This window comes from Crocodylus porosus, unplaced genomic scaffold (assembly GCF_001723895.1).
Source record: "Crocodylus porosus isolate Cpor-Errol unplaced genomic scaffold, CroPor_comp1, whole genome shotgun sequence".
NCBI lineage: Eukaryota > Metazoa > Chordata > Crocodylia > Crocodylidae > Crocodylus > Crocodylus porosus.
In genome coordinates this window covers 18496878-18523766 of record NW_017728915.1, presented here as the reverse complement: position 1 = coordinate 18523766, position 26889 = coordinate 18496878, and the positions used below count along the sequence as shown (strand labels likewise).

Here is a 26889-nt window from a genome sequence, read left to right as displayed (position 1 = left end):
CGAGTTGCCAGGTGTGTGGAAACCTAGGACTCAGTATGGGGGAGGGTTGGCAGTGACAACAGGGGTTGGGGGCATGCTCGCCATGCCTGGCAGCCAATTGGTTGTGGCCTGGGCACTATGTAGAAGGAAGTATTGGGCTCCTCAGGACTCCAGCACCAGCAGCAGCTGGCGGCAGGGCAGCTCTGCTGCGGGAAGGATTGGGCCCCTTGGAGCTCTGGCACCAACAGCAGATGACAGCAGGAGTCCAGGGATCCTCCCTCTGCACCCTCTTCCCTTCCTCCGCTGCCCAGTACAAGCCTCCTTGGCTGCCAAGCCATCCTGCTGCTAGAGTCAAGTCCTGAGGGGCCCGAACCTTCCCTCAGCGGAGACCTCCCATCCCTGCTGTCCAGCACAAGCCTGCCAGCTGCTTCCTGCTGTTGGCTCGGCTCTGTGATGTCTTGTCTGTGTGACAGCCTGGGGATTGATCCGGCTGGACACTTGGCTGGAGCAGCCGACCAGAGGGGAAGTGCTAGCATGTCTCCCTGTTGGGGGTGAGGGGGGCGGCTAGTGGGGAGCTGCAAAGGCACCTGGGATGCCAGCAGATAGTGATCTAATATGAATCAGTAGAGGTTCTAGTACAGAAGTTCAGTGCACTGGTCTAACCTCAATCGATTAAGTTTGAGTGCACGTAGCTCAAGGTCTATCTTAAACTGGGTTTAGTCATTTTTAAATTAGTCTGTGTGCTGAACTTCTGTTCTGTTATGAGTATAGTCTAGTTTTCAGTCACTTATACTGGTTTATGTTTAATGTCTGTACCTGGCTTAAAGTGGCTGTGTTCTGACAGTACCAATTGTTGGGAACAAAATCTACCAGTTTAATATCTTCATTTTACTATCCTCTGTCTCCCATAACACTCCAGCACAATACTTCAGTAAGCAGTTATAGGGAGGAGTGTCACCTGCTGAATCATTAATATTGCTTGCTGCAGCATCCTGCGGCTTCTTCTGTTGCAAAGGTACTCTCATCAAACTACTAATTGGCCCGCCCTTTTCTTACTGTATGAGTAGCAACTTAATAAATTGCAGTGGAAGGTCACAGCACAGTGGCATCTTTAATCTTGTTCTTTTTGCTGCTGAATGGCTGAGAGGCAAAAACTGCAATATTAATTGCGTTTTGGCCACTTGGCAGCAGGGGAAGTGCATGGCAAAAAGAGCGAGATTAATGGCACCTCTGCACTGTGAACTTCTGCCATGATTTAGGTAGGTCCCTACTTATGAGAGATGAGCAGTCGCATCTTGGGAGGCATGCCTACAAGCCTCTTGTTAGTCACTAAAATTCTCCCCTTTAAGGCATTATTTTAAATATAAAACATTAATGTTGTAAGATCCCTCTAAAAATGTTACCTTTCAGGGGAATGGTGTCAGACCATAGTAATCACGTGTTATTTTGGATGTCACTTCCTACGATACATATGAGAAACATTTCCCTTACTGAAAGTGTCATATTAATTGCCTTGGTCAAAATGCATACAGTTTTATTTAAAGTCTCTCTTACCAACAGACACTGCTCACTTTGGCAACCAAACTGTGATGAAGTACTCTTCAAGTGGTCCTTGCTGGGGACCATTATGGCCTTGTCTGGTTTTTGAAACAACTCCTCAAAGACATTCTGAATTCGGCTTCTAGGGCAAGAGGGGATCCCAGGCTCTTTCCTCACTTTCAGTCCTTACTTTTCCTAGTTCTTGATGTCCATGACTCTCCTCAGAGATGGACTTCACCTCCTTTTGGAGAAACCCACACTTCCAAGTAGCAAAACAGACAGCCTCTTCTTCAGTCTGGGGACATTTACAGTGGCAAAGGCTTTCTGTCTCCTCCAAAGGGGTTAAACAGTAGGCCTGTGTAAAGCAGCAAGTATTCGCTTCAAATTCAGATTCAGCTGATTTGAAGGGACAGTGATTCGATTTGGTGATTTGAATCACTGTCCCAATTTGATCTGGCTGAATTGGATCCAGAGATTCAGTGCTGATTCAGAGATTTGGCCATAGACTAAACAGGCAGTAGTCTTCACCACACTAGGCACAGCTGCCTCCAGCTGGTAAGTGTGTTGTGGTGGGCAGAGGGGGAGGGAAGGGGCATGGGGGGCTAGATCAATGCCCCCACAGTGAGAGGGATTGGAGCTGGGCCTGGGACAAGCTGCCCAGCTGGGGCGAGGGGCCACAGGACTCAGGGAGAGTGGCTCCTGCCACTGCATGTCACCGTGCTCTGCCGGTCCGGGAGGGCATGGGAGTGGGCGTATGTCCCTGGTTCTGTGTGGGGTGGGCTGGGCCGAGCTGCACTTCGGATGGGTGGTGGAAAGTGCTGGGAACAGAGTGTGTGCCCTCCTGCCACTCACCCAGCCTCCCTGCATCTCTGGGACAAGCTGCTGCTTTGCCCCAGCTGGGCAAGCAGCATCAGAGCATGGCAGCAGGTGCATGCACCCAGATCTGCGCGGGGCGGGCTGGGCTGGGCTGGGCCGGGCCGGGCTACACACCGGACAGATGGTGGAAGGTGCTGGCAGTGGGAGCTATGCCCTCCTGCCTGTTGGCCAGCCTCCCTGCACCTCCTGGACAAGCTGCAGCTTCGCCCTGGCTGGTTGAGTAGCGGTAGGGCGTGGTAGCAGGGGCATGTACCGTGATCAGGGAAGGGCCAGTAACTTATATTGGATTAATGTAAAGCAGGGGATGTGTAGTTAGGTTTGTTGTTTTTTCTGAATAGTGTTGGGCAGTTCATGCCACATTGAGTTGACTTCCAGTAATTGAATGGTGTGTTTGTCCTGGAGATGTTTAGAAAAGATGGAAATGTCAAGATTGGCTGTTGGGAGAGACAGAGACTTGTTATGAAGGTTTTGATAGTATGGTTACAGCCTTAGTTGGTTTAAGGTCATAGGGAAGTAGGGCTGGAAGGGACCACATGAGGTCATTTAGTTCAGCCCTTTACTCAACATGTAATTAACCCCTGACTAAACTATCTTAGTCAAGTGTCTGTCTAACCTGCTGTTGAAGGGATGGAGATTATACAACTTCTCCAGGTAGCCTGTACCAGTGCTTAACCACGCGTATAGTCCGAGTTCTTCCTGATCACCAATTTAAATTCCTGTTCAGCAGTTTGAGGCTATTGCTCTCAATCTTGTCTCCTCACAGACCGTGAAAAGGCTATCTCCATCCTCTTTGCAATTGCCCTTCAGGAATTTGAAGACTTTTATCAAATCCCTCCTCAGGCATCTCTTCTTCAAACATTAATTTAGTATTGAACAATTACAAAAAAACAACTGGATTATGCAAGAAATAAAATAACTTTTAAGAGAATTGATACTATATGAGTGGAAATTGTATATAAAATATATACAGATTAAATGCATATTGAGGGCATTGTTAACAATATTTGACACATGATTATCCTATTTTGATCTCTTATTAAGATTTTGACTTTTTCTTTAGGTTCAATTTATGAGCCAATTAAAAGCATTAACCTTCCAAGGCCAGATGGAGAAAGTCTGTGGGATAAACTGGATCGTTATTATAGAATTGGTAAGTAAAGTTTGGGAAATCTTGCTTGTGATACAAGAATCTTAGCAACTTGCTAAATTAGTAAAGGTTTCCAAAAATGATAGGTAATCTCACTTCTTATCCCAGAATAATGCCTGAGATCTTATTTGTTTAGAGCAGGGGTGTCTAAACAAACATCCATGGAGCCATTTCATCCAGGACCCAGTCCTGCCTATGGGTCTCAAATGGATCTACAGGCAGCATGGGAAGTACACTCAAGGCTCCCATATGTTATGTATGGCAGCTACTCTGGAACTATGTTGCATGCAGCACCCGTTACAGTGTACGTCCGCTCCATACTAGATCAAGCATATGTCCCAGGGCAGCTAGAGCAGACTGCATGTAGCATGGCTCCAGCATGGTTGGAGCACCCCAGCTGCTTTGGGACATGCAATGTGCACCACTCTGGGACATGCCCTGTATGTGACACCCACTCTAGGACACTTGCTGGGTCCGTCACAGAACAGATGCACGCTGGAGTGGTTGCCACGTGTGGCATAGTCTTGGAGTGACCAAAGAAGGTGTCACATGTGGTGTGGTATGGTTCTGGAGCATACAGTCTGGGACCACACCGCATGTGATGCCCATGCCAGGGCCTCACGGCATGTGGCACCAACTCTGCCTCTGGGATATACACAGGATGTGTCATGGAACAGCTGCATGTTAGAGTGGATGCTGCATGCAGCGCGGTTCCAGAGCAGCTGGTCCAGGACATATACTGTATGCAGTGCCAGCTCTTGCTGCTCTGGGATGTGTGCTGGATAGGGTCAGTCTGTGGGCCTGATCTGACCTGAGGGTTGATCCCACACCACTCATTTGGTCCACAAATGACTTTTGACACCACTGGTTTAGAGAGACTTTAGGTAATTGTTATGAATTGAAATTAAAGGGGTTTACATGTCATTACAAATTCTTACAGTAAAAATGTTAGTGGAAAACTATGAAACTATGAAAACTTTTTATTGTGAATTAATATAGGTGTCAGTGCACTATATGATTGTTCCCTTTTTTTTTTTTAAATCAAATCATTTGGTGTCAAAAATACAGCTTGTGGAGTGGATCTAGCATTGCTGCCCATGTGTCCTTGAGTGATCTGCGGGTAGTAGGGCTGTGCGAAGCTTCGGGTCCTGATTCGATTCAGAGGAGATTCGGCCTGATTTGGCGGCCAAATCTCCGAATCCAAATCAAATCGGGAGACCAATAAAACGGTCTGAATTGATTTGAAGCCTCTGAATTGATTCAGAAAAGATTTGGAAAGAGATTCAGCAATTAGGGTAGTCCCAGCTTGCAGCTGCAGGGAGTGGGACCCAGGCTCTGTGCCAGTAAGTAGGGGGCAAAAGGAGAAGGCTGGAGAAAGGGAGAGGGAACCATGGGAGGACCCCTGCCAGACTCTATTCCCTGCTTGGTCCCCCCCTAAGTGCCCCCTGACCCGTGCCCACTCTCCCAGCTCTATCAAGCCCCACCTGCTTGTAAAAAAAAAAAAAAAAATCCCCACACTCTGAAGTGAATACTGCCCAGTTCGCACAGGCCTAACAGGCAGCATGCAGGGTGCTTCTCATGGCCCCATGTGCCATATGGAACATCTACTCCAGCTTGTGTCCTGGAGCAGTAGAGTGGCTGTTGCATGCAGCACAGCCCTGGAGCGTCTGCTATGCTGCTCTGTCTATGGCTATGCCATGCATGGCGGTTGCTCCAAGGTTCCCTCTACACCCAGAATGCTGGTCTGGTCTGTAAGCCTGATCCTGCCTGGTGAGTTTGACAGTGGTTGTCTCATTAACTGCTGAAGTTTTAAGCTTTTGATATTCAGTGGTACAGCATAGTAAACAAATGCTGCCCTTTTTGAAAAAGAAGGATGAAACACTTTTAAAACACATGAAACACTTTCTTGAAACAGAAATTAAGGTTATGGCTTGATCTACCCATATTTTACATTAGTAAAGTTTGTAATGGTTTTGTTGCCTTTATCTTTGCTGTGAAGTAGGTTCAGTATAATTTTAGTAGTTGGCCAGGGCAAATCAGTGCTGTTTGCCATTCATCTACACTCCTACCCTGGTCAGTCTTCTATTTCAGTGTTAAGCAGGCTAGATTCTTTTGAGTAGATGTGACATCTTTTATTAGACCAACTGAGTAGCTGGAAAAAAGCTCTTAGCAAGCTTTTGGGTGCACCCCGGTTTCATATTGGGGTGAATTAAGTAGCTTATGTATTTTTTGGTATATAGATATAAATTAAACATTTAGGTTTAGCTTTAAATGTGAGTAACTTATATTGGATTAATGTAAAATTGTTCACATGAAATTTCCTTTTACTTACTGAAATAAGTTGCTTAAGCTGATTTGTAGGTATCTCCATGAAGGAGGGTTATTTAGCAAAGTTATAGTGAAGTTATTTCATGATGTTTTGCTCAGTTTGAGGTACTTCATTAACTTTTAAGGAATACTTTAAACACCTAATGAACTAAAAAATGTAAAATGAATAATATGTACATAATTAAAAGAAACATTTTTGACAAGAATGAAAAATGTAAGTTTTCAAAGTGGGAACAGCATGCCTGAAATCCTAAACCATTTATTTGGGAATGATTTCTTGACCTTGGCTTGCCTTTGAGATTTTTTTTTTTAGGGTAATCCAAATATTGTAAACTTTTTTTTTAAAATTTGAATTTCTAAACAATGATAATGCCTGTACACCAATAAGTAGATGCAGACTATTGCACTGGGGACATTCCATTCTGATTTGGCTGCAATAAAGCTATGACTGCAGAGAAACTGCTTTGAATGCTGATTTTGAAGAAGTATTGAAAAGTATTTCATTTGAAAAGAAGCCTTGATGCATGGGGGGGGGAAACCTTTATGCTTAGAACTCTAATTTATTTACCGCTCTAGCTTTTATTCTTACTATAAAGTTTTGTTGCAGGTTTGTTGTATTTTACTCTTCTAACTTTTTTAAAAAGCTGTCTTCAGACTGGGAGAAGCTGGAATAGTAATTATAACTTTATTTTTTTTTCTTTACAGTGAAGTCAACCGTGTTGCTCTATCAGAGTCCAACCACAGGTCTCTTTCCCACAAAAACATTTGGTGACAACCAAAAGGCAAAGGTTCATGACAGTCTTTACTGTGCTGCATGTGCTTGGGCATTAGCACTTGCATACAGGTAACTTTTTTAAAAAGAATATTACATAAATGAAATACAGATTTAGATAGTGGTTCAGTTCTCTGGTAGAGTTAGAACAGTGAAACCTTAACTGTAGACACTCCCTTGGATTAAAAAGGAGGGTGAATAGTTCTGTGTTTGGAGGTTTTATTTTAATTAAAACCTTAAAGGAAACCCAGATATTTTCAAAGTGATACTGTGGAAGTAACGATTTTTTTCCTACAAGAGCATTTCTCCTACTTTAAAAAAAAATGAAATTAAAACTGAACTGTTCTGAAAAATGAATTTGTGAACTTTGGAAATGAGGACACAAACTATAGAACCCAATTGCCTTCAGAATTTCTCGGTTTTAAATGTATTGTATTGTTTTCTTTAAACATCTGCCCTATTGATGTCTGAGAAGCTCATTTCTAACCTACTTCAGTTTCAGCACAGAGTTGTATTCCTCCTACCAAATCTTGTCTCTAGGTATAAGTTCAACTTTTGCTCTGTTCTGTGCTAGTTATGGAGGATCATAAGAAATTTTATATTCACTGATTTCAACATTAAAATATGGTGGGGCAAGGCACAGGACAGAGCAGCAAGTGGCTTATCTGGGTGGTGTGGGGAGCGGGGAGCAGCTCCTGCCACTACGTGGACCATGGGAGGGCATGGAGGGGCATGTGCCCCCTGGATCTACACTTGGGGTGAGGGCAGGCTGGTGCTGTGGTCTGGGGGCAGCATCAGGCTTTTCCTGGCAGAGGGGCCACACTCGGGGGGGGGGGGCGGTTCTGGAAGGAAGACTATGGCGACTTCTGGGGTGGCTGCAGCCCCCTCGCCCCAGCACTGCTGCTGTCTGCCCTGAGTGCAGCCCCAACCCAGTCTCTCCACTGGGAAAAGCTTTAGTGCAGCCCCTGGCCCAAACCCACAGAGGCAGCCTGCCCACACCTCATGCACGTATCTGGGGACACACGCCCCCATGCCCTCCCAGGATGATCATAGCAGTGGGGGCCACCCCCCTCCCCCAGTGCCTCCAGACGAGCCGCTCACAGCTCCGTCCCATGCCCTGCTCCACCCTGGCTGGGCAGCGCCAACCCCTGCCCCACTTCCTCTCTCACTGTGGGAGCCTTGATCTGCCCCCCCCACGCCTCCTCCCCCCCATAACAGACTTACAAGCTGGACATTGCTCTCTGTGCAATGATAAAGGTATGCACAGGTCATTTATTCGACGCTGGCTGGTGTGGCTGAAAAAAAGCTTACTGCCAATAATGTCAATTTTCTTCATGTTGGTGCCTATACGATATGGGACTGATGTATCTGTGCACCTCTAGCAAAAAAGGTATGTTGGTGGGGGGTGGGGTGTCTACATGGGTACCCCGCTCCCGCCCTTGTGGGCAGAAGGGCTGGGTGGTATACAACTAGTTGGTGGACACCACGGGCTGAATGAAAGTGCCTGGTAGGCTGGATCTGGCCCATGGGCCGTATTTTACCTGCCTCTGTACTAAGGTAATGTGAGTTCAACTGTTGTGTATTTATAAGAAAGGAGAATGCCATGGTAGTGATGAATAATCCCTACCATCAGTAGCATCATGCAGTCAGGAGATAATCATTTTCCCTAGCACAATTCTCCTATATCTGCGAAGAGCTAATTATAATTTGTTACAATTTTTTGTTTAAGTGCAGATGATTACCCTATGGATGAAAAATGTTGAGCTACTTATACTTTGATAATGTTTATGTGTTTTAAGTTATATTGTTCCCTCTTTCTCCCCCGGCTTTATTTGATAATGTGTTTAAAATTTTGCCTGAAAACCCAAATCTGATGTTTTTAACTAATACTAATTAATTAGCATCCTGCAAAGGCTATTCTTCCCAGTTTTGTTTCATTTTCATTGTTAAGTTATAATAATTTTAAAAAGTTAAATAAAAGGAAGTTAGACTTTAAAATGTGATAGTTACTCCTATATTTCATGCATGTTGAAGGAATTCTTTAAATCCTTTTCTGTTTTTTATTTCCTCCACTCTGGCGTGAGATGCATGGAATCTGTTTTGTAGCTTAGGGGAAGAAGAGGTAGTGGGAAAAAAATTATAGGTAAACCTACATTCCCTCATACATTTGCACTTCCCATGTTTTTGAAAATAAAGTTCCAGCTCCTGGCTATGCAACTGGTTTAGTGTGATTAATAATCTCTGCTCTCAAAAAGTCCAGTAGTAGAAGGGTGTTGCAGGGGATCTCCTGCCTTGCTATATAGTTGGGATGTGTGCTGGGCTCAGCCTGAGAGAACAGCAGTGTTTTGCCCTCCTTGCCTGGTTCCCCCTGGGTGTTTCCCAAACTCAGGAGCAGGAGTGGGGAGGGGGAACTTGCCCCACAATGCTACTGTTGCTGTCCCAGACTCAGTCCAGCCCCCACACAGCCCAGCTAGAGTGAGACAGGAGTTTCCCTTGCTCGCAGCACAGCAGTGTCAGCAGCAGGCAGGGAGTGGGGAATGGAAGATGGGAAAGGGTGGGGAGGGTATGTGCCTCTGAACATGGAGGGGAAAGAAGGAGGGGACAGAAATTCTTACCATCTTCAGGACTTAAAGAAGTCCTTGGCTGCTGCTCCTACTGTGTGGTCAAAAACATCCCAGGCCTCTGCATCTACTCCTGGCCAGTAGTAAAGTAAAATAGATGTTACAAATCAGAAGCACTGTGAAGCTGTGTTGGATATTTTGTAGAATTCACCTTCCATATACAATTATGTTCCTGCCTCTGCCATGTGCTGCTTTCAGAACGCTCTAGCTACTGTTCCCCAAAATGTTCTAAAGAACACTGAGATTTGGCATTAGGTGATTAAAAAATATCTAGGAAACTGATAAAACTTTAATAGACCTCTTTACTTTCTCGAGGTTATAGTTAGAGTTTAGACAAATGTTTCAGAACTGTAAGCCTATTCGGTACATATTTCGTTGTCTTTACTCTTTAGGGATTTACCTTTTCCCAGCTTGAATTTTTTTAACTGAAGCTATATATCTCATTTTGGTCTTGTTTTGTGTATCTAAATAGATGTAATACCAGTGTTAAAAAAGCCTTCAAATGATACGTTGTCAGACTATGCTGTGAGTCAAAAAGCTATCACAACATTGTTATTTGTATGACTCGTGAAAGCCCAGCATACCCTAATAACTCCTTCCTCATTGCAGTACACTCCCACTTCGGCATCGTGCAATAGTCCTTAAATGAGATGCAATAAACTTAGTGATGGTAATAACTAAGAATAGTAATGTGATAATTAAGTATGCATATGCTTAAAGACTACTGTTGTGTGGGTGTTTATATGTATATATATTTGCATTGCTTTAGTCCCTTTCATCTGAATAGGGAAATACTATAATATTTTTCCTGTCCAAAATATAACTGTTTGACTGTGTGAATTACAGCCATTTTGTAAAAATAATAAAAAACCCAAAGAAAATTGTTCCTGAATATAAGGGTATTCTAAACAAATCAAAGTAGAACAAATTTTGCTCTTTTTAAATACCAAAGCAATTTTCTTTCTGTGTTTTTCTTTTCTTTTTTCTGGTTGAGGGGGTAGAGGGCAAATTTCTACCCTCAGTTTTTGTTGCTAAGTTAGAGTGTAAACTAAAAAACTTGGATTTTTTTATCAAAGAAAAGCTGACAGGATGTTTCCTTGTTTAGCTGCAAAATAATAGCAATAGCATGGGCCCCTTTTTAATACTGTGCTAACTATGTAGTTAAATGCATAATTATCAAAAGCACTAATGCTACCTTTAACTTCTTCCTAATGCATTTCCAATTTGTTTCTTGGGTTATCTTTCTTACCCAGGCGTATTGATGATGACAAAGGAAGGACTCATGAGCTGGAGCATTCTGCTATAAAATGTATGAGAGGAATTCTCTACTGCTACATGCGTCAGGCTGATAAGGTAAACCACTGCAGTATGGACACAAGCTCTCACTTAATTCTAAAGGATTAATTTAACTATAAGCAGTGGCATCTTCTATATATAGATAAAATTAAAAGGGCAATGCAATACTCCAGTGCAGCCTAGCTAAGAAATGACTGCTTCCATTTTCTGGACCCAGCAATATGAAAATTTGGAAGGTAAGAAGCACTTCATCCAGAGAATAAATTGTCAGATATATTCAAAATTACTTTGTTTTTCTGGCCCTGATCCATAGTTCTACTGTACAATGGCTTCACTGCACAATTCTTTCTACTGCAGTTGTCTGCAGGGGACTGGGAGAATAGAACTCCTTCCCATTTGTACACCCCAGCATGGGGCCAAGAAGCACTGACAGCCTAAGTGTAAGCCAAAAGAATGAAAGGTTCTTCATACATAGGTATTTATTTGCAAGTCCTGGGAAGAATGGGAGAGATTTAAGTGCTGCTGCTGTTTTTCCTGAAAGGGCAGCAATATCTAGGAGTATAAATAGAAGGGAGAAGGCTGGAGACTAAAAATCCTGACTGTATTTTGGTGTGGATTTTATTGGACCTGTCCATTATGCCTTCTTTGGGAAACCTATAGCTAGGAGCTACTGGAATTCATGTTGGAAACGCTCTGCGCAGAAGCTCCTTTAATCATGAAGTTTCCCTTGTGTGTTCCTCTTGCTGCTCATTGGAGAGGAGCCATGTTGCTTGCTGTTCATTCCTGACTGGTGAGGAGGCAAAAACTGTGGTTTTAAATATGCCATGGTTTTTGTCTCCTGCTACTGATTGGCATAAGAGCTCCAGTGGCCCCACCACTTGCTGCTGAATTGACGGGAGGCAGAAACCACAACATATTTTAAAATATGTTTTTCACCTCCCAGCAGCCATCAGGAGCAAGCAGCAGGGCTGAAGGGATCCCTCTGCCGATCAGCAGTGGGGGATGCACAAGGAAAACTCCCAAGATTAAAGGAGTCACTGCTCAGCACACTTGTGACAAATTCTAGTGTTCCCTACCTATAACAGACTCTTTTTTAAAAAAAATAGAGATTAAAGGAACAAATTTAAGACTATTTGTGAGATAAGTTTAGCTCAGTGATTCTCAACTGGGATGATGCAGTCTTTTTAGAAGGATGACACAGGTGCAGTGGGGTCAGCACGATGAGAAATTAAATTAGTGCCACTTTAAATGGGGTGCCGCTAAAATCAGAAACATTATACAGGGATGCCTGGCATCTAAAAAGGTTGAGAGCCAGTAGTCTAGCTGAAACTCTGGGGAGGGTATTATGATTAGGGGGAGGGTTGTTAGCTTTATTTTTAATTAGTTAATATCAACATTTTATACTTAAATACACATCCTTTCTGAATGGGTTATTTGGCAAGGTGATGTGATATTGTCCTAGAAAGCAGATAATTCAAGGAGGCTTACTTATAAGAAGATGTCCCCCAGAGGTTAAGACTTGCAAATATGAATATAATTATTTTCTTTTTAGCAAAATATGTAAATCTTTTATTTTACTTCACTTTCTGATGATTTTGCAAGTGCTAGATGCATCCCTTTTCAAGAAAGAAGAAGAATACATTACTTCTTTAACAACTCTTAAAGTTTAAAATTTGCTGGTTATGTCATATAAAACATAAACATGAAAGAAGGTGTTTTTGTTGCATCAACGTGCTTTTTTTAAATCTTCACTTATGCGTTAAAATGACTGAATTGTTTGGATTTATTTTTTAATTAGTAAGTGTAGTGTGGTCTATCTGGAGAAGAAAATGATAGATGAGAGGAAAAGAAAGTTCTATTTGCTTTTTGATATTGGAACTATATAACAAACCTATAATTTGTCTACCCATGCTCGATACTGCACATCATTATGAACAAAGATCTTTTAAAATATTGTGTTACTAATCATTTATAGATTCTTGAGTATTTTGCAGTAACAAAGCAAGCAACTTATACCATATTAGTATAACCTGAAATATGTTCTCAAATTGCAATAATACATGCATCTCTAACAAGTAGGGGTACACCAATAAAGATATTCTTTGCCAACACAAATAGCACATTATTAAACAATCATATTGGCCAATACTGATCTGATGGACAAATTACAGGAATGCAGCCAGGCAGCTTTGAGAACAGCACCCTGTAAATAAGTCTGTGGAGGGGAAGGGGTGTGGGAGGGCAGATCGAGGCCCCATGGTGAGGGAGGGAGTGGAGAAGGGGCAGGCACTGCCCAGTCAGGGACCCTAGGGCTGGGAGCAGGAAAGAGTTATAAGCGGCTTGGGGCACGGGGGGGGGCTTCCTGTTGCTGCACACCCCTGAGGGAGGCATAGGGGGGATGTACCCCCCCTGGATTTGTGCATGGGGTGGAGGCAGGCTGCCCATTGCGGGCTTGGGGCCAGGGGCTGCACCAGCCTCTTTCTGGTGGGGGTGCTGGGCCAGGGCTGAGGTCAGAGCAGGTGGGAGTGGGACAGGCTCAGCTGTGCAGGGTGGGCAGCAATGGTAGTGGAAGGGGTGGCTATGGGGGGCAAGGCAGATTTTGGGGTGGCTGTAGCCCCCCCAAACCCTCCTAGCATCACCCCTGCATGGGGTGCCTTTCCCTTTGGAGCCCTGTGCTGAGGGGTGGGCAGGGGGCATGCAGCCAGCGTAGGGCTCCTGAGGGAAAGGCAGCAGAGCAGAGTGCTCTGAGGAGGGGTGCTGCTAGGGGGACTGTGGTGGGGCTATTGCCTCCCCAGAAATCTGCCTTAGGGCCCTCCCCAGTAGCCATCCCTGCCAGCGCTGCTGATGCCACCACCTGCCTTGTGCAGCTGAGCCGGCCCCACTCCTCCCACTCTGAGCCCAACCCAGCAACCACACCAGGAAGAGGCTGGCGCAGCCCCTTTCCCCGAGCCCACCAGGTGCAACCCACCTCTGCCCTGCATACAAATCAGGGGAAGCACATGCCCCCATGCCTTCCCTGGGGAGCCCGCAGAGACAGGGAACTGTCCCCTTTCTCTACCCTCCCATGCCCTCTGGATGAGTTGCCTGTGGCTCCCGAGGTCCCATTCACTGCCCTGGCTGGGCAGCATCTGCCCCTGCCCCACTCCCTGCCTCACTGTGGGGGCCTCAGTTGGCCTTCCCTATGCTCCTTCCGTCCCCCACACCTCTTCTGTCCCACAGACTTACCTGCAGGGTGCTGCTCTCTGAGCTGCCTGGCTGCATTCCTGTCTGCATGCATGTACATGGCATTTATTGGTGACATTATTGGCTACACCAGCCAAAAAAAGCCAAAAGACGATAATATTAACTTTCCTTTTATCAGTGCCGATCTGATAAGTGCACCTCTACTAAAAGTGTTCAAACTTCTATTTATTTATGGTACGTGTTGTTATATAGATCTAAGCAATGTGCATTTTATCATGTCTCAGCTAAAATTATGTTAAAATATAGTACTACTGTATTTAACTTTATGATGTCATATAATCCACAACACCCAAATCTCAGAAGAATTAGGTTTATATAGCTCATTTACTTATTAATGAGCCTGTATACGTGCCCTGCAGGTGATACTCATGTTAGCAACTCTGTGTTTTTTCTAGTTTTAGTATTGTTGCTTTGTAAGTTAATAGCTTTGACTAATCTTGGCCTAAATTGATTGTGTCAGTGGAGTTATTTCTCTTTTTGACGTACAGTAGTTTGCTGTGGGGAAAGACCAGAGTTTGTCAGGGGCGGGCAATTATTTAAGGTGGAGGACCGCTTATCCAGTTTTGGCAGGCTGTTGAGGGCTGCATGGGTTGCCCCAACCCCTGGTCACCACCTTGGGACCAATGTCCCAGTGTCTTGGTAAGGATGTCCCCGGGCCAGCACTGGTGGGGCCCAAAGCAGGGCACAGGCTAGCAGGGGTCTGTGGAGCTGGGCTGGGCTGCACCAGCAGGGAGAGGGGGGAGCTGGCCCGGCTGCATAGAGCCCCTGCCAGCTGGGACCCCGCACTCCTGCAACCCTGGTCTGGGCCCTGCCGGCACTGGCCCTGGGACACCGATGCAGACCCTGTGCTCCCGCTGGCTCCCCACCCAAGCACTGTCCCCCAACCCTGCAGTACAGGTGGGGGGCAGCACACAGTCCCAACCCCCTTCTTGCCGGCAGGGAAGAAGCTGGTGCTGAGTGCGGGGAAAAGCAGCCCCTTGCCCACCCCATGGCCAGCTCTCCCTGCTGCAGGCACTCGCAGCCCATGCAGGGCTGTTCGGAGCAGGCAGTCCCACGTGGACTGCAAGAAGCTGCAGCGCAGGGTGCCAGCCACGGGGCGAGTGAGGGGCCACTTTCCCCCACGCTCAGTACGAGCTTGTAACCCAGCTCTGCTGACAGCCTGGGCTCCATGCTGGCTCCGGTCTCGCCCGTTGGGGCTGCATGTGGCAGCAGCTGCAGCCCCCCCGCTTGCTGTGCTTAGCAGTGCTGGCTGCTGTTGCTGCCCACCCGGAGCTCGTGCACTGGGCAGCACAGAGGCGGCGGTGGCAAACACTGCCCAGCAAGGTAAGCGGGGGGGCTGCAGCTGCTGGTGCCACGCGCAGTCCTGATGGGTGAGCCTGGAGCTAGTGCAGGACCCAAGCTGGCAGTGGGGCCAGGTTACAAGGTGGTGCTGAGCTCAGGGCGGGGAAAGTGCCCCTCCCCGCCCTGTGCCCAGTGCCCCACGCTGCAAGTGGCTGCAGCAGGGAGCAGCTGCAATGGAGCAGATGAGAGCCTGCTTTTCCCTGTGCCAGGAAGGAGCAGGGAAGGAGCCCAGGGAAAAGCTGGGGGTGGGGAGAGAAGTGGTGCTTCCCCCCGCACTGTGGCTGGTGCTGCCTGCTGCAGCCACTCGCAGCCGGCGCGGTGCTGTCTGGAGCAGGCACAGGCAGCTCCACACAGGCTGTGAGTGGCTGTAGCATGGGGCGCTGGCCACAGGGCAGGAGAGGGGCTGCTTTCCCCGCCCAGTGCTCAGCTTTTCCCTGGGACACTTCCCTGCCCTCCTGTTCCCCGTCCCCACCTGAGGCTCTGGCACAGGGCAGCCACGTGGTCCCAGGCCAGAAGCCCCTGCTGGAGCTTCCAGATGGGGGGCGGGGCCAGGCAGGTCGTGCTGTTGTGGGAGCCTGCCGGGCTTCCCCCGTGTCCTACTGCCCTTGGTTCCTGTCATTTTTGACAGGAACCAAGGGCAGGTGAATATTAATTTTCTAAATTTTTTAGGGGCCCCGCGGGCCGGATAGAATGGCCTCACAGTCCCGATTCGGCCCATGGGCCGTATTTTGCCCACCTCTGGTTTATGTGAATAGTAAACAGTAAGGGAGCTGACAGACGTGGAAAAACCCTCCCTCAAAATTGCCACTTTACTATTAGAGGCACCGCATTAGTTTGACCCAGCTCTGCAGCATCTGTATGGATTGGGCACTTCAGCAGGGCTTTTTGACACTTTTATCTAACGCTGATTTAATCAGCTATTAGTTGAAAACTCCAAAAAGCCCCGCTGAAGCACCCAATCTGTACAGACATAGGGTGAGCTAGTTCCAGCCAACATGATGCCTTTTTTGGGCATGTGCTGTGCTCAGTGTGGGGGTGCACTGAGCTTAAAGCAAAGCACCATTCTTTTTTTCACATCTGTAAGCAGCCTTAATGATCATAGATTGCATATTGTAAATATAGTGACTGTTATTTGTTATGTAACAGCTTGCCTAGGATCGAAGTAAGACTAACCGGCCTATAGTTTCCCAGGTCCTCCTTCCTGCCTTTTTTGAAGATGGGAACCATGTTATGTAGGAGGCATTGGGGTAGAAAAGAATCATGAACTAAGGTTTAGTTCTGTGACAACATTTCAAATCCATGAATTCAAAGTACGTGCGGTATGCTTGAATACATTTTCCAGTAGCTTACTAAGATTTTGATTGCACTAAAATGAGCTTTTTCACCTTTTACTTTTTTTGCTACCTCTGTGACACTTCATAAAAATGCCAAATAAAATCCAAGTAAGGATGAAGCAGATTCTTAAACAGCTTATACATAATTTTAGAATAGGAATTTATCACATAGATCTTTTGTTTTCCCCTTCCCTATCAGTACAAAAAATGCTGGATGTTTTGTTTTATTTTAAACTACTCCCATGGTGTTGTATTTTATTTCCAGTCTCATGCCACATTAACCTCTAAAATTTATAAAGCCTGTTTTTGTGCTTAGATTTCAAATTAGCCCTTTTTAACAGCTTCAGTACTGGAAGCAATTATGCAATTTTCTTTTTGTGTATCTTTAATCATTTAGTACTTACTATTCTCTTTGCATAGTAATTAAATTTAAATTCTCATGATGTGCTCCCATGTATACTGAACAAAGATGCAAATGATAAAGTACCAAAATGTCAGTTGAAACTGTTGTTTTATTAAGTAGTAAGATCTACACACTTTTAGATCAGAATTGGAAGAAAAAGAAACATCTTGATTTAATCCAGCTATCCTAGTCTGAAACAACAATACAGTTGTATGCATAAGACTTTAAGATTAAAAACAGCAGTAAAAATCATGCTGCTGTTCAAATGCAGAGCCCTGCAAGAGTTCTTCTGTGCCCGTGTGTTTTACTGATATCCTCTTCAATGAGAATTGTAGTAAAGCTTAGAACAGTGACTTCTACACTGCTCTACACTAATACACCGGTGTCACTAGGCTAGTAAAGAAATGTTGTTCCTTTAAGGAGAGGAATTGTATTTTTAGCATAAATGGCAAAATAAGCATGTAGTAATGCTACTAGCCAAATAAAAGCACATTAGAAATTCATGACATTTTTAGGTATCTAAAGCTAATTTGACTTCAGATTTAAGACAACCCTCCCATAGTTGGGTTCTATATATGGAAAATGTATAAATTTGTTACAATTTCCATGTATAGGATCTAATTACTTGGAGGGCTGTCCTAAATTAATTCCCCCCTCCCCCCACTACTACAGCTTCAGGGGGCAGGTGGCCTGCTTGTCCTCTACACCCCCCCCGCACTACTTCTTCCCCTTGCAGCCTTCCCATCCCCTCTGCGACTTGCACCCTCCTGTATCTGCTTCCTATAGCCTGTGCCCTCCTTAGTTTCCTTTCCTTCCCTCCCTCTTCCCTTTTACTGTCAGATGTGTCTCTAGTTGGATTCCCTCCTGGGCTACAGAGCACATGGAAACACAGCCTCTTCCAGCCCCACAGCAGTGCCCTAGGGCCAGACCTCCATTGATGCTGATTGGCTGGGCACAGGACAGAGTTTCCTTGTGTTCCTTGTTCAGGAGGGAATTGAGCTGTGTCTGATAGTAAGGGGGGTGGGTAGGGGCAGAGGGTACAGAGGGCAGGCAGAGTTGGGGTGTGGGGGTCAGGTGGCTGCTATGGTTCTGACTCTGGCCTGAGCACAGGCATGGGGCCAGAGTTGCAACCACAGCAGCTGCCTGCCTTCCCCCCCACCCGTCTTTGTATTAAAAAAGGAGACAAGGGGCCTTCCCCACTGCTAAATGTGGGGAGGGAGGGGGAATGAGATTGGTCTTGGATTGGAGTAAATATAATACCCCTTTTTTAGACAAAAATGAATTGGGAAGGGGGTGAACTAGGCATAGTGAAAGGGAGGGCACTGGTGGGGGGAAAAAAATCACCTCACAGATGACAGATAATATGAATGTAATAACAGAGGAGAAAAATCAAATGTAAAATGATTGTATAGAATAAAAACAACTTTTAATTCTGGAACAGCTGGAATACAATGGAAGCCATAGCCTGAAGCATACTAAGCATAAACCTTAGCTTCACAGTAAGCATCAAGTATCAGTGAAATGCAATGGCAATAATTAAGTTTCTATGTAGTGCAGAAAATATTTAATTATGAAACTACAGTGATGGGATGAAATATTGAAAGAGGCCATTATTGGTATGTTAAACTGAACACTTCTGTCTTTTTATTTAAAAAAAAAAAAATTGAACTGGGCATGAAATACTTTTTGTTCTGGATGCCAGTTTGCATAGTTCCAGTGTTTTTTGTAAATATATGTAAATGTTTTATGTAAACCATAATATTAAAGTGATTGGAAGCTTCATGTATTTTGGAACTCTCAAATTTGTACCTTAAAAATACCTAAAATAGATAATGAATTTGTATATTTGTAAAATATATTCAAACTTACAGGATATTTAAAAATTTGTCTTTAGGTTCAGCAGTTTAAGCAAGATCCCAGGCCATCCAAATGCCTTCATTCTGTTTTCAATGCACATACTGGAGATGAAGTCTTTTCCCATGAAGAATATGGTCATCTTCAGGTAAAAACAATACTGTTAAACATAAACAAGGGAGTGGTTTATTCTCAGGTTACTATAGTGCTGTATCTCCTCTCCTTTCCTAGTGCAGGCTTTTGGGACTCACTAGGGTTATGGAATGTGATAAATTGAGATTTCTGCTGCAGCTTATATTGAAAAGAATAAACTCCTTTGAAATCCAACTGTGCTGTATATTTCCTTCAGAAGATATCAATACAGCAGTAAAAATGTTGCTTTCTTTCAAGTGTAAAAAGTGGCCACCAGTAAATAACCCTAGCATTAAAATGTTGCTACACATACTGTACAGTCAATAAAATAAAGGATTAGTGTAATGTTATAGTGGATACTGTATTTTTATCAATGATCCTAGCTTTATTTTTCAGAAAGCCAAGCAATTTAATTTAATAGCAAAGAGTTAAGGGACCTGTCAGCAGTTTTGTTTTAGTTATTCATTTGTTATTCTGTATTGTATGCAGTGCTCACTTCTGAGATTGAATATAATAATTGCTCTACTGTTTTGAGGTTTATTTTGTCTTTTTCAATTTACTGGACATTGATTTGTCCTCTATAACCCTGATCTATCTTTCCAATATAACACACCAATTTCATTCCATTGGTTCGCTTCCTTGTACATGCTCAACATCAGCATCCTAACTCATAACAAAATGAGGTGGTACAACTCTAGGAAACATGCTGCTGTTTTCAAAAGAGTAGATTCAGGATTAAAGCAAAAAATATTGTGCAAGAGTATTAATCAAGAGTGACTTATGTTTAGAATTATTTCATTTCTTAGTGTCAATATAGCCATAGTGTTTCCTTCATAAAAGATAAATGTGTAAGAAGCAAAAAATAAAACCCTCAGCTTTCTGCAGTTCTTCTCCTGAGGAAGGGGTTATACTGCTGTCTTCAGGTCTGCAGAATGAAACATCTTCAAGATATGGAAAGAAATTGCAAGGTCATTTGTAAACTTGAAAAGGCCTGAGGCTGATGCAGTGCCCTGAACTCCAAGCCTCTCCTCCTGATTTCAGCTCTGCATCTCTGCTTTTGCTGAGGCAGCCTCTCTTGTGGATTTTTTGAAACCTTCATTCTGAAAAAATTCGGGGGATGCTAGAAAATGCAGTATGCATTTGTCAACATTTTATGCTAGACTTCTGTCACTACAAGGGAGCATTGCCAAGAAGACTAGCCATATCTCCTGCCTTCACTAAGACTGCATGTTCAGATGATCTAGTAAAGATCTCCTAGGTTTGAATTTTTGGTAGAAAAACTTACCTGAACAGACATTTGAGGGCTGAGCCATTGTATAGCCATGGGGTCCCTATGCATGTCTCAGCATGCTTTGTAGACTCCCTAGTCTGCCTGGCAACAGATGAGAGCAGTGCACAGGGCAGTCTGATTGGCTGACCCAGACTGCTTCACAGGCTGTCTTGCTGCAGCATAATGTGAGAGTTGTGAAGAGGCTCCCTGCATGGTTGGAGCAGTAGAGTGAGTGACAAACATCCTCCCTAGACACATGAAGGACTGTGCTGTGGCTTCTTACAAGATATATGTACAAAATTTTGTTCTCCCAGGAGAAACTCTCCCAGGAGTCATTTAGCCCTGGCTGTTCCCAAGTTATTTTTCTCCTGGAATGGCCATATTTGCTTTGGGAGAAAAATCCAGAATGTCTGTACACTCATGGATTCTCCTTGGAGAGGAGCAACTCTCCCAGTAGAAACTGTATGTAGCCTAAGTCTCCTCCAAATTGTGACGTTCCATTCTGAATGAGTGTGCAAGGGCCGTTGCAAAATCAAAGGGGCTATGGTAGGAAATACTTAAGGGTGGTGTTACAGATTACCTTTAAACCTTCCTGAAGGCACTTAAAAATGGAGCGTTCATCCATTAAAGGGTGTTATCCTATTTTAAGTACCATCTAAATGTTTTAAAGATAAGCCAAATGAAATGTGGGTTATCTCTGGTCTTACCCAAGTCATTTCAGGGTATTGTTAGTCAGCTCGAGGGAGATAAAACTCTTAATTTGCAGTCCTCCAGCAACCCAGGATGTGAATTCTCAGCCCCTCTACCCATTCCCACCCTCCACACCTCTACTCAGCCCCTTCCTCCCTCCACATAGAGAGCAGCTGTTTTGAAAGACTTAAGAAAAGCAAGACCATGGAGTGGGAAAAGTATGGTACCCTGGCTCCATGTTCAGAGTGGGGAGCTCCTGGGACTGAAATGCAGGGAAGCCATGCAGCAGGGGGAGATGTACATGCTTCCCCCCACTCCCTGGTCTCTGTGCATGGTGGCTCCACACTGAGAGTAGAGCTGCAGTAATGCCAACTGTCGCAAAAACATCACAAGGCTTGGGATTTCTAAGTCAAAATAACTCCAACTCGTGATCTCCCAATTGAACCCTTCAAATCTCTGGATTTTCCCAGCTGGCAAGTCTGTGGAGGGGAAGGGGTGGGGTGAGGGATGGGGCAGGGGGAGATCAAGGCCCCCATGGTAAGGGACGGAGTTGGGCAGGGGCTGGGGTAAATGGGGCCCTGGGGCTGGCGTGGGTTGTCCAGAGGCATGGGCGGGGAACATGGCTCCCTGCAGCTGCGTGCACCCCCAGGGCAGGCATAGGGGGCATGTGCCCCCTGCAGGTTGGGCTGTGAGCTGGGGATCTGTACCCTGGGAGCTCATCCATGCAATGCCAGTGTGCTGCCTGCCACTTGGTAGGCAGAGGACGCGCCACATGTGTCCAGCATGCCCCCATGTCCCCTGCCTGCCCGGTGGACGGCATTGGCTTTGTAACCGAGCTCCTGGGGCAAAGGCAGCAGGGTACAGAGCATGAGCCCGCAGCAGGAAGCCTGCCTCCACCCTGTGGGGGGGCATATCCCCCCAAAGTCTACCCTGGGGCTGCATGCTGCCGTGGGGAGCCAGTTGGCCCCCCTCCCATGCCTTTGGTTGACTGGCCCCAGGGCCTCATTCACCCTGGCCGCTGCTCCTGCTCCACTTCCTCCCTCACTGTGGGAGCCTTGAACTCTGCCCCATCCCACCCCACCCCTTTTCCCTCACCTCACCCCTTCCCCTCCACTTAGCAGCTGGGTGCTGTCTTTGTGTCTGTGTCTCTGCTGCTCACTCCCAAGCCACAGCCCCACCCCCAACCCTGCTACTCCCTCTCACTCCTGACCCACAGTACCCTACATCCTGGCAGGGTGTGTAGGGACCCTTCCTCTCCAGGCTGCAAACCCCACACACACTCCCACAGTTCCCCACACCTTCACAAGTAACACACACACTTAAAAAATAACGTTTCAAGACTTGTATGCCAATCTCTTGATTTTTAAGAGCTTGTCTCATGATTTTTGGCACGGGGGGTTGTCGATACTGGGGCTGCTGGGGGTTAACCCTCAGTGGCTCCACTCTCAGAATGGAGCCCTTCCCTAATTGCAAAGAGAGCTGGGAATGGCTCCATTCTCGTTTTGGAGCTGCTGCATTAATTTCAGTGTGACTAGAGCCCCGGAAAGAAAATCCCCGGGCTCCTGGATCTCACTGTGTGATGGGTCCATAAAGAGCAGGAACACCAGCGGTTAATCCCCCACAGCTCTGCTCTCAGCAAGAAGCTGCTGCACAGTGAGATCCAGTAGCCCAGGAAAGTTTTTCCCTATGCCTGAGTATCACTGAAAACAAAGTGGCAGCTCTGTGCTGAGAACAGAGCTGACAAGGACTAGCCCTGGTATCTTTGCTTTCAGCACAGAGCTGCCAGGTTAATTGATGTAATCCAGTGATTCTCAACCCGAGTGCTGTGGCACTGTGGGGTGCCTTGAGATCCTTTTAAAGGTGCCTTAATACTGTTAAGTTTACAGACACTGTTTACAACATGAATCTTGCTTTGTAGAATCCATAATGTTAAAAGTAATCTGTCCTGTTGGGGTCTTTCTAAATTCTTTGCAACAGAAGACTTGCTCTACTATTTTTCTAGGGTATAAAAAAAATGAGTGAAAACTAACAGCTGGCATTTACTGAGGGGTGCCTTGAATTTATTGAGGGCTGCCTCAAGTAGCACCTTGTCAAGGGTATTTAAATGCATCTAGTTCACCAGAGCTATAGGGAGAGATGCAAACAGCTTCTGGGAAGGCATGCATGGGTAGTGTCCAGACAGACAGCAAGGCTAGCCTAGACCGACAGCAAGCACCTAACAAAGCCATGCTTAGTTCTTATGCGGAGCTTGTCATCCATGTATTTCAAAGCACATTGTAAAGGAAGCTCAAAACCATCTCACACTGGGAAGCAGGCAGATAAGCTTCCAAGCTCCTGTGGTAGGCTAGCAGCAGAATCAGGGCCAGAACTCAGCTCTCCTGACTGACAGATCAGAGCATGAGAGAGGCAACACTGTTTCTTGCCTGTTCAGTCACTGTCATCCCATGAACAATATAAGAATGGGATGGTGGCATGGAGACCTCTTTCATTTCCTCCAGGCCATAGCTGAGGCACATAGTAGGAGGTTTGCAATGTTTCTGCCTATCCACACTTACTGTGTGGATAAATTTAGGACTTCATTCTCTAGGGCACCTTTAACCAGTGCTGAATTAACCAGAGAAAAAAAAAGTCCCCAGTCTTCTTGCTCAGTCTGCCTTCCTATGACAGGGGCAAGCTTTCATGCCTGGTGCAAGCACCAGCCTGCCCCCCCTGTCTACAGGTCAGCCACCCTCCTCTCTCACCTGCCATGCCTTGATGTAATAATATTGATGTAATAAGTAAGTGGGAGGCTGTCCATTATACACCCCGATATTAGGGGGGCTATCTGCGACTCCGTTCCATCCCTACACCACAGCCCAAGCCTCCTGGATGGCATCTCAGGCAGTCAGCTTAACCGTCCCCTTCACCCATTAACTGTGGCCCCTTCCCTGGGACCTTCAGCCTTCAAGTCCTGGCCCCATCTCAGGCCCGACAGGACCCTGAGCTTCTTTGCTCTATATGGATATCCCTCGCTGTGGGCCCCTGGGCCTTTTGACCCCTGTCTGGGTCTTGGCCCCAGCATTGACCGGTCAAGTCCCATTGGTTAGATCTAAGCACTCAGGGATTGGGGTCCCCCATTCCCAGCTCAGGTGCTTCAAGAAGCTTACCTGGCCTTCCCTGGATTAAGTGGAACATAACTCACCCAGAGGTGAGGGCTGGGGTTAAGGCATCCCTACCCACCTTTCACCGGGGTGGTAACTGGCATGGTATTTTCTGGGGGCTCCCACACCACTGGGAGTCCCACCAGACCACCTACTCCTGGCAGGGTGCAGTTTTAGGTCGTGCCCATGACCAGACCTTCCTCCTCCTGCCTGCAAGATGTTCCCATGGAGAACTCAGCCAGATAATATTTCTTGCCTGGTTCCCAGCAGTAAACTGATCTTGTTTATATAGGCAGCCAGAGTTCTAAAATGGCTGACATAATCAAACACCTGCTCCACCTCCAAGCTTACATGTGACCTCCACCCCCATCTGAGAGGACCAGTAGAGTCCTGGCTCCTGTCCACACCCCCTCTCACTATCCCTGCAGCAGCAAGTCACAGCTGTGCATGTCTGAGACAGCATTAAGCTTTAACCTTTGACTGCTCTGAAACTGCTCTAACTTTATGATGACATAAGGTTCCATAGGTTTAAACTGTTTTAAAGGTAACCTGTATGTAACAGCATGCATAAGTAACAACATGGTATAGACTCACTACAGCATTTTTCCTCATTTTCAGTCCTACCCCTTTTTTGGGGATTATACTTTAGGTTTTGTTAGTTTGGAAGCATGTTCTTCAGCATATTAAAATAAACAAAATTAAGAGCAGTCAAAAATAGTGTCAAAATATTTTTCTCAAAGACAAATGGTGAAACTTAAGTCTATTTTTTTCTTACAGTATGTTACTGTTTAAAATGACCATTTCATAGTCCACTAATTTAGTTTGTGAATCAGTGAAGTTATATGAAACTTGTCTTACACAATGACCGTATACAAAGATTACATTTTTCACTTGTGTTATTGATGTTTCTTTAGGTATTCTGGTGCGAACGCTAAGGCAGTTGATGACTAATGGTCTATTCAGTTATAGAAGAAAACAACCCATTTTTTTCATAAATATAATCATGTGCTGAATAGTTGATTAAAATTAATACTTTCCTCCAGGCGGTTGCATTAATATTAGTTAGGAGTGAAATGGGCTGCTTTCCAGATATGATGCCTACTGTTTAAGCTACTACTCGCCTTCTTATAGTGCTTTACTTGCCAATAACTTGTAATTTAAATAAACTTGAGACAGCTTGTCATAAGCGATTGTGAAATAATTGTCTGTGGGTCAAAATAGTATTCCCAAGCAAAAAAGTTTTATTATCATAATTTACAAGTAAATCTTTAGAAAATAATTTTGTAGAAGGAGTTCATAAGATTGCTTGCAAGAGTTCTCCTGATCAAGCAAGTTGTGTCATTGCACATACATTATTGTGTTGTGCTCCAAAGGATGATATTTTTTCATAACTAAATCAGCAGCTCCTAACTGTCATCATGGAGAACTAATTTTTGTACATTTTTTTTATGCTTTATTTTCTTTTGGAATTCAGCATATCATGACACCATAAAACCAAAGATTAATAACTATCTCTAATTGTCCTTTTTAGATAAATGCTGTGTCACTATTTCTTCTCTACCTGGTTGAAATGATTTCCTCAGGACTGCAGATTATCTACAACACAGATGAGGTACTAACTGGTTTCTGTTATTAGTAAAGTATATACTGAAAGTTTCTCTTGGCTCTTACTTAAATTTTGAACTCCAAACATGACTTGTTTCTGTATTTGTTGTTGGTCACTTGTTTTTAATGACTATCATTAAATAAGCTGGCTACATAATGAGTGGTAAAACATTACAGCTACAAAGAATACATAGAACTTGATTAGACAAACTTTTATAACATTAAGGAATATCAAGGAGCCATAACAGTTGAAAGCTACCAGGTTCTTCTGGGATAGATACCTTCCAGTCATGCAATTCTGATCTTTCACCAGTGTCAGTGGCTTGAAAGCAAATTAAGATTTGAATGTCCTGTTTATTTGTTTTTGAATCACTGTTGCCTCAATCAGTGATAACAAGAGTTGCATGTATCAAAGAAACCCTGTTGCGTCCCCACAGTGGCTCCTTTAATGTGTTTCATTTCACCATGTGACCTCCCCCTACCCCCGATTGAGGGGGGGGGGGGCCACTGGCCCGGCTATTTGACACTAATATCCTGGGAAGTGAAAACCGTAGCATATTTAAAACCTCTGCCAATGGGAGGAGGAGGGACAGGGGGAAGCTAGTGGCAAAATTAAAAAGGAGCCACTGCAGGGGGCACTTCTGATGTGATTTACAGAGATTCCTACCTATTGTGAACCACAGATCAATTACAACAGTGAAGTTTTATCCTGTTGTGAGAGTAGCTCTAATACCAGTTGCAAAAACATCCTTTCATCTGTCTGTCTTGCTTGTAGACTAGGAGTTTTGCACAGGATAACATGTCCAAACATGAGCCATGTGCAAAAGGAAGTGTTTCAAGCTCTGTAAAGGGTGTTTACAGAGATGATCTCACCCATCTCTGAAATCTAATTGTGTTATGGATGATGGGAGGAAGAAGTAGAAATTGCTAATGTTGGTGCTTTATGATGGTAATTTAAACATTTTTATCAATGTGGATGAAGTCAGTAGTTCTAATTATACTTCTGAAACAATTTAGGTTTAATAAAAACACCTAGTAGTTTCATTAGTATAGCTGTGTATTTGTCAGGCTTCACAACTCACATAGAACACAGGTAGGTCTTTACATTAACTAATGTGACACAGTTAAGAGATCTTGAAGTCGCATGGACAGTTTGCTAAAAACATCACCTCAGTGTTCAGCAGCTGTCCAGGGCAAACACAATGTTAGGCATTAGTAAGAAGGGATTTGTAAATGACTTGGAAAGTATTATTGTGACCCTTTTTATAAATGTATGGTCCGTTCATGCCTTGAATACTGCCTGTAGTTTTGGTACCTCC

General features: G+C 44.9%; 1 protein-coding gene across 3 annotated transcripts in view; it reads left to right on the top strand.

Annotated features, from left to right (window-relative positions):
* Positions 1-26889, top strand: part of PHKB (phosphorylase kinase regulatory subunit beta) — a 195880-nt gene that overhangs the window by 24456 nt on the left and 144535 nt on the right. For all 3 annotated transcript variants that reach the window (XM_019535774.1, XM_019535772.1, XM_019535775.1), the window contains 5 exons: positions 3455-3544; positions 6575-6713; positions 10516-10615; positions 18774-18881; positions 25497-25577. In XM_019535774.1, coding sequence (XP_019391319.1) covers positions 3455-3544; positions 6575-6713; positions 10516-10615; positions 18774-18881; positions 25497-25577 — 518 coding nt within the window. The remainder of the gene's footprint in view (positions 1-3454; positions 3545-6574; positions 6714-10515; positions 10616-18773; positions 18882-25496; positions 25578-26889) is intronic.